At 28.8% G+C, this 12,280-nt stretch overlaps 1 protein-coding gene across 1 annotated transcript; it reads left to right on the forward strand.

Moving 5' to 3' along the window:
* Positions 1 to 2,201: 2,201 nt before the first annotated feature.
* LOC124944511 (beta-galactosidase-like) lies at positions 2,202 to 7,976 on the forward strand. The gene is made up of 19 exons (XM_047484777.1): positions 2,202 to 2,613; positions 2,700 to 2,795; positions 2,985 to 3,097; positions 3,210 to 3,276; positions 3,358 to 3,450; positions 3,793 to 3,936; positions 4,023 to 4,111; positions 4,183 to 4,288; positions 4,368 to 4,455; positions 4,552 to 4,670; positions 4,749 to 4,913; positions 5,007 to 5,185; positions 5,280 to 5,389; positions 6,054 to 6,163; positions 6,258 to 6,368; positions 6,503 to 6,613; positions 6,919 to 7,124; positions 7,198 to 7,534; positions 7,624 to 7,976. Exons 1-19 carry the CDS (start codon positions 2,425 to 2,427, stop codon positions 7,732 to 7,734), a joined length of 2,544 nt encoding a protein of 847 aa, XP_047340733.1. The 5' UTR covers positions 2,202 to 2,424; the 3' UTR covers positions 7,735 to 7,976.
* Positions 7,977 to 12,280: the final 4,304 nt, after the last annotated feature.

A 12,280-nucleotide genomic window follows, 5' to 3' on the forward strand; every position in this document is an offset into this window, starting at 1 on the left:
AAGTTCTCGTGTTATAATATCTATAATAAGTTAATCAAACAACATTATAATATATGAAAATGAAAATGCAATAAACAACAAAGATAACATATAAAAAAATCACAAAAAGAATATAAATAACTAGAAACAAACAAAAAAAGACAAAGCTTAAGCAAGTAGACAGTAGACCTCACATTGTAATAACCAAAAATCATCATCATACATAAAAGAAAATATTTTATGTTTGTGTATCTGAAATTGGAACAAAATTAAGAAAATATTGGAAACTAAACTTAATTAGAGACTTAAATTTGATTAAGTTCTATAAATGATTGAAAAATAAAATGTTTTCTAATTAATCTCATACCACTTGCTAGTTATCTATATATGTTTGGATTGGATCTGAGTTGAAAGAAAAAAAAAACATTTACATATTTATTTATTATTTATTTTTAAGTGTCTCATTAAAAAATTAATTAATTTAGATTACATAATATTCTAAAAAATAACTTAATTATACTCATATATTTAGTTTGAATAATTTTCTCAATTATGAAATAAACATTAATTCATTTAAAAGTGTTTGATATAAGCATTTTGAATTCAATCACCAGTAACAGTAATTGATTGAGATTATATTTATAAATTTAATTTAATTATTTTTTTATTAAATAATTAAGTTTTTAATTTTATTTTGGGCATTATTAATAATTATTTGGTGGTTAATACTAATTAATCATGGGAATATATCAAATAATTGCATTTATTAAATGAAATTAGCTGGCTTTTTTTAGTAGTTTGCTAGTACACATCAGTGACACATTACAGAAAGCAACATCTCAATTTATTTATGGAATATTAAAATGATTCAATTATTGTTAAAGTTTCCTAGATCTGGGATTTTCTAAAAATATAAATTTAAACAAAGCTCCATTGTCTTGCAAAAAAAAAAAAAAGTATAAAAAGATTGTTTTAAAATTAATTTAGTTGGATAAAATAATGAAAATATATTTTATTAAACAAACTCTTAATATCTAATATTTTAAATTTTATAAACAATATATATATATATCATAATTAATTATTGAAATAATTTAATAAAACAATATTATATCACAAATTAAATAAACCACATCAAACAAACTTGATATTTTAGCATTTTATAAAATGTGTGATTAAAATTTGCTTAGTTTCTTAGAAGCATGTGAAGAGTTGTTAATTTTTATTTTTTTATTTTTTTTTTATTTTTTTTTATAAAAACAACTTAGTCCATTTTATTAAAAATTATTTTTTTATATTGGGCTAAAAACATTTATGAGAATACTCTTTTATTTTTTATTTTTTTATCATATGTATTTTTATTTTTGATGACTTTGTAAAATGTTAGTAGTAAACAAATTTTTTTTTTTTGTAAATCTTAATTAAATAGGGAGCTAAAATGAGAAAAGTCTGTTTAAGATATAAATATTTAATTTTTATTTAATACTTAATTATATAAATAATATATATATATATATATAATATATATATATATATATAATACTTATTGTCGGTCAGACATGCATCCATTAGCAACAAAAGAAATTTCATCATGGTTATTATTATTTTATATTTTTGAAGAATCAAAATATATGATCAACATTATTTGATTAAACATTTTACATATATTTGTTTGATAATATTTAACTTATTAGGTAACGAGAATATGTTTAATACAGTTTAATTGTTACAATTTATTGATTAGATTGTATGATATATAATTTTATACATTATTAATGGTGGAATTCATGACATGTTCATGTCATTATATTATGTGTTAGTCGTTGTCGTATGTGTCATAAAGATGTTGAATTGATAACTTACATATTTTTGCATTGTCGACGGATGACTAATATTTGAAGTCTTTTGTGAAGTATTACTGATATTCATTGAGTGATATTTTTATTTTATTCTCTTGTCATGTTTTGTGGTTGTGTTTAAACAGTTTTTTTTTTTCATATTTAATATATTACTCAATTAGTTTGAATAAATTATAATCAAACTAGAGCATATAATATGACAATTCACATAAGCCCTACTTATCATTTGAATCTACTATGCTTAGTGATAAGTAAACATTGAAATTTTGATAAGACAATAATATTTAAAGATAAAAATAAAAAGTGATTTATAAATAATTGTGGGCTATATAAAATAAAGCTTGAATTCCCCATCAAAGAAAATCAAAGAAAGCACTATATTTTTTCTCACTCCACTCTCTTAGTGGACTACAATTCTTCAATTCCCAGCTCCAAGACAAAACTCACAGTGCACATTTCACTCACTTAATCTCTCTACCCAAAATTGCAAACAATAAACAATTTGAAGACCTAATAGTTAGGGCAAACCAAGACCAGTACATGCATTGTGGGTGGGAGTTACAAGGAGTTAAGTATATAGGTTCACATGGGTTTGAAGCCTGTAACATGTAAAGCAATGCCGGTGACGGTGGCATTGGCGGTGGTTCTGATTTTATGTTCATTGGTTTTCTCTTCAATGGCATCTGTTTCATATGATAACAAGGCTTTAATCATAAATGGCCGCCGGAAGATTCTTATCTCTGGTTCTATTCATTACCCTAGAAGCACTCCTGAGGTACATTTATTGCTATTCTGTTCAATGGGTCTCCACCATATTACACATTCTCTGATTTCTTAATTTATTTTTGTTCCTTTTTTTAGATGTGGCCAGATCTTATTCAGAAAGCTAAAGAAGGAGGGCTTGATGTTATTCAGACTTATGTTTTCTGGAATGGGCATGAGCCTCAACAAGGCAAAGTAAAGATATACTGTTTTTTTATTTGCTCATGATCCCATTCAACACAAATTTAGGATCATGATCCAAACTATAATCTCAAATCCAGGATATAATTCAAGATTTTCTAAAAACAAGAGAACATATAAAGATTCAATCTTTAGGTATTTTTTTCAGTCTCATTAATTCAGACTTTGTTTACATTTTTGCAGTATTACTTTGAGGGAAGGTATGATCTAGTAAGGTTTATAAAATTGATCAAAGAAGCAGGTCTTTATGCCCATCTCAGAGTTGGTCCATATGTTTGTGCTGAATGGAATTTTGGGTAATTATTATTTTTAAAAGGGTCAATTTTATAACAAGACAGACAGTTAAAAATTCATTTTTTTTTTATAAATGATTAGATTCAATATATTTCCTTTTTTTCTTTTCCCCAGAGGTTTTCCTGTTTGGCTAAAGTATGTTCCTGGCATCAGCTTTCGAACAGATAATGGACCTTTTAAGGTAATTCAATTCATAACTAAATTAATATCATTAAGTTTTGTATTTTGATTTGATCCTTAAAAAGAAACTCTAATTGTGAAGGCTGCAATGGAGAAATTTACAAGGAAGATTGTTGATATGATGAAAGTGGAAGGACTCTATGAATCTCAGGGTGGTCCGATAATTCTTTCCCAGGTATTAAGATGTTAGATATTATATTATAGGATCGAAGTTCATTTTGCTACCTGAACTTGCGATAATTTATTCCTCAATTTATGTTGGGCTCGTTTTGTTTCCTCTACTCTTAAAAATGACTCAGATTACTTCTCAATATCATTTCCTGGCTATGTTCTTTAGGAAGTAGAATGAGCTTTTGGTGAGAAAAATGAGATTGTGATAATAATATAAGTAATTACTCTCCTATGAAATGAATAACACTCTGAATATAGAATAACTTCTATTTAATTTTCTACATTTGGTTCCATTGAGCTTGAAGAAAAATTATTTTTAATTGATTCTTTATATGGTTGGTTATAGATAGAAAACGAATATGGCCCTTTAGAGTATGAACTTGGTGCGCCTGGTAAAGCATACGCGAATTGGGCAGCCAAGATGGCGGTTGGACTAGGAACTGGTGTCCCATGGGTCATGTGCAAGCAAGACGATGCGCCCGACCCTGTTGTAAGAAATGTTGAAATTTGAAAAGAATAAAAAAACACTTTAAGTTTGTTACTTATTTAACTTGATTTTCTATGTCATGTATATAGATAAACACCTGCAATGGATTTTATTGTGACTATTTCTCACCCAATAAAGCTTATAAACCAAAGATATGGACCGAAGCATGGACTGGCTGGTAATCTTTTTACATATTTCTGTTATGATTAATATGTGATTTTTTTTACTATACACTCTTCTAATTTGCAGGTTTACGCAATTTGGAGGTGCAGTTCCATACCGACCTGCAGAAGATTTAGCATTCTCGGTTGCAAGATTCATACAAAAAGGCGGTTCTTACATTAACTATTACATGGTAGCTTACTATTTGTTTTTTTTTCTTGATTATTATAAAATCAGTTATTCACCATGTTTTGTGCTTTTTTCCTGTTTAGTACCATGGAGGAACGAACTTTGGCAGGACTTCTGGTGGTCCTTTTATCACTACCAGCTATGATTATGATGCTCCTCTTGATGAATATGGTATTTGACATTCATAATCATAAAGATATTGGATTTCCATTATGGCATGTAGATTACGGTTCAAGCATCTTCCTGGTCGTTTTTCATATTTTATAGGGTTATTAAGGCAACCAAAATGGGGACATTTGAAGGATCTCCATAGAGCAATTAAACTATGTGAGCCTGCTTTATTAGCCAGTGATGCAACAATGATTTCTCTTGGGAACTATCAAGAGGTTTGTTTATATTGCACTTTTAAGTAGTAATTAAATTTTAAGCTTGTTTTCTAATTTACCTATTTTTTTCCGTTACAGGCTCATGTTTTCAAGTCGAAAACAGGAAGTTGTGCTGCTTTCCTTGCCAACTACGATGCACATTCCTTTGCAAAAGTGACTTTTGGGAATTTGCATTATAATATTCCTCCTTGGTCTATTAGCATCCTCCCGGATTGCAAGAACACTGTTTATAATACTGCTAGGGTACAAACCCGAGTCTCTAATCTTTTTTTTTTCCTTTTTCCTTCTGTCATCTGTTTATAATGGCTGTTATGTGTTGAATTTTTGTTTTCTTAGATGGGTGCTCAAAGTGCTGAAATGAAGATGACCCCTGTTGTTTATGGTGCTGGATTTTCATGGCAGTCGTTCAACGAAGAGCCAGACTCTTATGATGTCAACACTTTTACTACGATGGGATTGATGGAACAGATAAACATCACGAGAGATGTCTCTGATTATTTGTGGTACATGACAGAGTAAGTTTCATTTGTATCCTAGTTTTTCGAACAAATTGCAATATCGAATTGATGTCTTGTGTTTAATATTTTTTTCTCTCTTTGAAATCACCAGTGTCAAGATTGATGCAAATGAAGAATTTTTGAGAAGTGGAAAGTATCCTGTTCTTCAGGCCTCATCTGCTGGTCATGCTTTGCATGTTTTCATCAATGGTCAATTATCTGGTGCGTTATCTAAGAGTTCTAAGCTAAGTCATCTAAATATTCGTCCTTTTTGATGCCGTGGCAGTTAGATACACAATTGTCATCTCTAATGTTATTTTTATAATTTTTTTTGCTAATTTTCTTATGGAAATATGACAAAGTTTGCCCCCCTTAACTATCAAAGAGCTCGCATTTGACATGAACTCGTCGAAGATGCTGAGGAAATATGTATAAGATATTAAGACTTAAAAGGAGTTAGGTAAAATGGTAAAAAATAAATAAAAATACAAACACATTGGCAAGATTGAGAATCTTCGGCAAGTCCAGGTCAATAATGCGCAAAGTTTGAGAGAAAACTTGGCCTTATTCTCTTCAAAATTTTAGCCAAAAAGTTATGAAGAATACTACACATCATCAATGCCACATGTACATCTAATTGCTCTGTTTAGAAAATGGAATATTTCCTATATATTACAAATGGCAAGGGCCTTACCTAAAGAGACCAAAGTTCGATTTCCACTAAGAACGCTCTGATTTAAAGGGAGGTCATGACTGTACGTGGGGGTCGTGCAAGACATTCCTGGGAATAAATCCGGGTCACAAAAAAAATACAATTTTGTTTGTAGAAATGATTGGCAAGACTTTCGGGTGATGGTCTGTTTATTTTTTCTCCTAAATTTTCTAGGAAGTGCGTATGGAAGTCTAGAAAGTCCAAAGTTGACCTTTAGTGGAGGTGTGAATCTGAGAGCGGGTGTAAACAAGATCGCCCTTTTAAGCATTGCTGTCGGCCTTCCGGTTCAACCCTCTGACCTCTTTTTCTTTGCTATCACTTTTGTATGCAATTATATCTGATATTCTTCTTTTTATTTTGTTCTTTGTTATGGAATAGAATATTGGCCCCCATTTCGAGACATGGAAAGCTGGTGTTCTAGGCCCGACTTCATTGTACAATCTCAATGAAGGAAGAAGGGATTTATCATGGCAAAACTGGTCTTACAAGGTTTGAAAGCACATACTATTTTGTATAAATATAACCCCATTTAGAAACACTTAGTTTGAGACTTATTGAGTATCTTCATGCATATATATGTTGTATTGGTTTACTTTTTAATTTCTTGATCTCCTCTTAATCAGATTGGCTTAAAAGGAGAAGATTTAAGTCTTCATTCTCTAAGTGGAAGTTCTTCTGTTGAGTGGGTCACAAGCTCTATGGTGACACAAAGACAGCCCCTAACATGGTATAAGGTGAGCTTTTGAACACTTACTATTTCATTAGGATCATTTGGCAACACTTTCTGGATGAGAAACTGTCAATATATTTCTGAATATGTGTCTAACTATTTTGTTTCCAAATGCTGACATCCAGATGAGATACTTGTCAAAAGTGTATTCAAATAAATTTATTTACCTTTTCTCGTATAGAAGTGTTTCCAAATGGCTCTTAATCATGTGTGTTCTCTCGAGGTGGTGGTTTGGAAGACCTAAGACGGGTGTTTCTTATCTATACTAGTCTCGGATCCAGATTGACTAACAATCTCTTATCATTTTAGGCTACTTTCAATGCTCCCTATGGAAGAGAGCCTTTGGCATTGGACATGAGTAGCATGGGAAAAGGTCAAGCATGGATAAACGGTGAAAGCATTGGTCGCTACTGGCCTGCGTACAAAGCATCTGGCAATTGCGCAGCTTGTAACTATGCCGGTTGGTTCAATGAGAAAAAATGTCTAAAAAGTTGTGGAGAACCTACACAAAGATGGTAATTAAACACTTAACTCGTAAATGTAGATAAATGCAAATAAATGACATGTTTGTGGGTTAATTTTGCTCAGGTACCATGTTCCTCGATCTTGGTTGAAACCAACCGGGAATTTGTTGGTTGTATTTGAGGAATGGGGCGGGGATCCTTTCCACATTTCTATGGTGAAACGAGAGGTAGCTACAGTGTGTGCAGATATATACGAGTGGCAACCAACTCTTGTGAATTGGCAGTTACAAACCTCAGGGAAAGTTAATAAACCTCTTAGACCGAAAGCTCATCTTTCGTGTGCACCTGGTCAACATATCTCATCGATTAAATTTGCTAGCTTTGGAACTCCAGAAGGTTCTTGTGGAAGCTTTAGACAGGGTAGTTGTCATGCTTTTCATTCTTATGATGCCTTCCAAAAGGTAAAATCTTTATTCACATCACAAAATGAAAAAAAAAACAGTTGATATCTTCTTCAAAACTAACTAACCTTTCGGTTCTCTATTTGAAGCTATGCATTGGGGAGAATTCATGCACGGTTACTGTTGCTCCCGCGATGTTTGGAGGCGATCCATGTCCATCTGTTATGAAGAAGCTCTCGGTTGAAGCTGTTTGCAGTTAGCTGACGAAAAAACTAAACCATTCGATTAAACCAGTAAACCCGATGCGTTTTTAAGGTGTTTGTGAAGATTTTATGTATATAAAGACGGGTTTGATTAAATTTACAAAAAGGCACAATGTGACTGCAAAAAGAATTGCGTCCATGTGTTGTATTCTTTGGAAATTTGTTATTTGTCCATTTGTTGTATTATGTACTATTTATTTGGTAACAAATATTCTAAAGATTTTTACCATTCATCTTTATCTAGTTTTGTAATTGATACTTTGTTCATCTTTTTTTAATCTTGATCATAAATATGAGAAAATTTTTAGCAAATGAAAATAAAGTCCTTAGGGCATTTGTACCAGCTTCCCTATTTTGTATCCCTAAAAATAATAAATTATAAGGATAGAGAATTTGATAAAGCATTTTTTTTACAACTTTTATATTATTTATCTTCATAATAGAGATAGAACACATTTTATAAGTGTAGTGCCCTTAGTCATTAACAATTTATAGCCCTACTTAACTTAGAAATTTTATTAAATGACTTTAGTTAGATTTTTGTAATGCCCTTATATTAAAAATAATAAAAAATTAGACTAGATAGTTATGAAAAAATCAATGACAAGACTTGTTGTTGACTTCTAAGTCTTCCGCTATTTGTGGGTGAGGAATTAATAAAATATTCTCTAGTTATAGTCTTACCTATTTGAAAATGAAGTTTACTATTTGTTTATTATCTAATAATTTCTGTTCATATTTTTGGTTAAAATGATTGTGTAAATTGTTTAAACTATAATAAAATTAAAACAAAAACTTATATAAAAAGATGTTAATACATACATGAATAAAAGGGGCTCAAAATGAAGTGAATACATGGATATCAAGACTTGTTCACAATCATAAGTCATGCCAAATTATTTTCAAAAGTTGTTTGATTAAGCTTGAATGTAATTATGCTATTGAAATGTATTAAGATTAGAATCCATATCTATGAGTGGGTCGGTACGATATATCTTAATGTTTGATCCATACCTTATATCTTACCGAAAATTTCAGTATACAAAAAATTAATACATTTACCTTACCTTTATTTCGGTATACCTTGTTTCGATATACCTTAATTTCGGTATACAAAAAATTCATATATTTACTTTACCTTAATTTCGGTATACCTTAATTTTGACACGGTATCAGTATTATACCTTTGATATTTAAAAAACATATTAAATTAAAAAAAAATCAATATCATCGGTAAGGTAAAGATTGCATATATTGAATAATATTTCAGTATAATTATATTTTGATATTATTCAAAAATTATATTTCTATAATTAAATTAATATCAAATTTATTTAATTATTTTCTTATAATATTATATATATATATATATATATTAATTTTTAAATATTATTTCGATATTTCGGTATATCTCGATATACTAAATTTTTAAAAATCTCATACTTTTACCGTACCAATAATTTCGGTATCGGTACCATACCTTACATTTTTTCGGTATACCTTAAAAATCGATATATTGCGGTACGATATTTTCGATATACCTATGATATCGGTAATTTTTCCACCCCTAGACCATATCAACTACACAAATTCAACTCTAAAGAGGAATCATATAACTCACAACTTTTTCCATGAAATTTCTGTCTAAAGAATTTGTCAAGGTTGAAAATGTAACCATGTCAAAGTTATTTTTATTTCACATATAAGTCTTCTTGTTCTTACATTCTTTTTTGTTGAAATCCTAATTAGGAATCCATAAATATATCTTTGATCAAATCATTCTTAGATTTTTTTATCATAAATTAATCGATAAGAGATCAAATAAGAGTTTCTTAATGATAATAAAAATAATTGAAAAGACTCATACAATGAAGAAATAAATTATATTTTTTTGGTAAGATTAATATCATCTTTATACCCTCAATTTTAGTTAATGTATTTTAAGTGAGAATCAAAACTTTTTAATTTTGTAGATAAAAAGTCACAATTTTTACTAATTTGGATATGTAAATATAATTTTGAAGGAAGAATGAAAGATTATTTTATAGGGCACATTCCAGATATACTAGTTTCTAATCAATATTTATACTGTGTTAAAGATCAAGATATGGTCACGAAGATGAGTTATTGTGTTAATTTTCCAAGATTAAAAAGGTTGAGATTCAGTATAAACTCAGAATAATAATAAATAAATAAAATAAATAAATTTATAGCAACTACCTTTTTCTACATTGTCGTAGGAAGACATGTATTTGAAATATTTTTTAAAGTATAACTGAAATTTAGTATATAATGCTTAATTCTCTCAGGAGTTGTTGGGAGTTTTGAATCGATGAACAAATATATCGCATATCTGAATCGTTGAATTACTATCCATATTATATTTTGGTGGACTATTTGACTAAAAAGGAATCGACGTACGTTTAATGATTGTACTCGACCGATGCGTATAATTTAATTTATAACGCCATTATTATGACACTATCTGATATTCGTTGAAAAATCTGTTAAGTCGGTTGGAGAGATTATCACTCTTTTTTAAGACTTTCGTACACGTTAATTATTTTGTTATACGTGATATACTGTCTTTTTGTTTTTTTCTTTCTTCATTCTTTTATCAAAAAATTTTATAAGAATTATTTTTGTTGTTAATTTTAAAATAAAAAAAAATATGTTTTTTAATGTTGAAAACTAATCTGACTCCTAGTTATGACATCTATTTTAACCTAAAACATTTAAATAAGAATTGAGCTCGTGATCATAATAAAAAAAAAAGAATAATTGTATTTCTTATTTGAGAAAAGAGGGAATCTCAAAAATAAATCCGAATGAAATATCTTACTACATTTTTTGTGAGATAAAAAAGTTGTGACTAAGGTTACTTATAAAGTTAGACATTATTAGTAAAAGGTTACAATTTTAGAAAAAAAATACAATATTAATATATATATATATATATAATTTTTAAAGTGTCCTGATTGCCGTGTCGCTGATTAATTTAGATATATATATTTGAGTAAATGGATATTTGGGTCGGACTATGGGTTGACCTGCCCATAATTTTAAAACGATTAAAAATAAAATTAAAAATGCTATAGGTATGTTTCAAACTTGCAACATAACAAAACAAATATAACTAACTCTTTAACCAATTAGACTAATAACACTTTATATTTTAAATTCAACACCAAATTTGATGAACGCGGGACATTTTAATTTTTTAACTAACTAATATATATATATATATATATATATAATAATAATGCTTAATTTTCAAAGTGTCCGGATTTCCGGATCGAGAACTGTGGTTAATTTGGATATATATGTGAGAGTAAATTTATATTTGGGTCGAATTATGGGTTGACTCGCCCATAAACTTAAAACCGTTAAAAATAAAATAAAAAATACTATAGGTATTTTCCAAACTTGCAACATAACAAAACAAATACAACATTTTAACTAAGCTAATAAAACTTTTTATTTTAAATTCAACACAAATTTGATGAACGCGAGATGTTTCAACTTTTTAATTAACTAATATATATATATATACTAGGAAAATTCACGTGCGATGCATTTAACACACGGATAAAAATAAAAATAAAATAAATTTTAAAAAAATTATAATAATATGTATTCAATGTTTAAAATTCTTAATAAATCATGAATAATATATTTAAATAAAAAATAAAATGCTCTCATTCCACATTTTATTCACTTCAATAAAACAACTTATTTTCTCACATATTTTCCCATATATTTTTTCCGAATGAACATCTCATCTCTTGACCTTACACTTTGTCAATCAAATATTTGATTCATATTTTTTAATATTTAGCATCATGACCTCACACTTTGGTCAATCAAATATTTGATTCATATTTGTTTAATCACTTTCAATTGATATCGGCCTATTATCTCTCGGCAAACTTCATACCAATCACACTTGGTTAAAGAATTGTACTTGTTTTGTTAGGTTGCAAGTTCGAAATATACATATAATATTTTTAATTTTATTTTTAACCGTTTTAAGTTTATGGGCGGGTCAACCCACAATCCGACCCAAGTATCCATTCACTCTCACATATATATTTAAATTAACCACGTCTCTCGACCCGACAATTCTAACACTTTAAAAATTAAGATCATTATATATATATATATATATATATATAAAAGTGTTCGGATTGCCGGGTCAAAAATTGTGAAATTATATTTTAACTTTAATTTTTTTTTCTCAATTTTTATATTATTATTCGTGAAATATAAGTGTACGCTAGTTATTAATAAAAGGTTACAAAATTAGAAAATAAAAGTTGCATGGTCACTCCATCCATATCCAATGGTACATAAGGAAACACGTTTAAGATCTTTGGTTTCCTCTTTTGTTGTTATTATTATTTATTTTTAATAAAATGAATTGGGTAAGAAGAAATTTAATTATTTCATAACAAATAATATAAAAAAATAGTAATTTATTGGATAAGCCAAATGAACGAGTTGACCCGAACGAGTTGAAATAGAGAAGTGATGATGCTGGAAG

The sequence above is a fragment of the Impatiens glandulifera genome, chromosome 7, assembly GCF_907164915.1.
Source record: "Impatiens glandulifera chromosome 7, dImpGla2.1, whole genome shotgun sequence".
Lineage (NCBI taxonomy): Eukaryota > Viridiplantae > Streptophyta > Magnoliopsida > Ericales > Balsaminaceae > Impatiens > Impatiens glandulifera.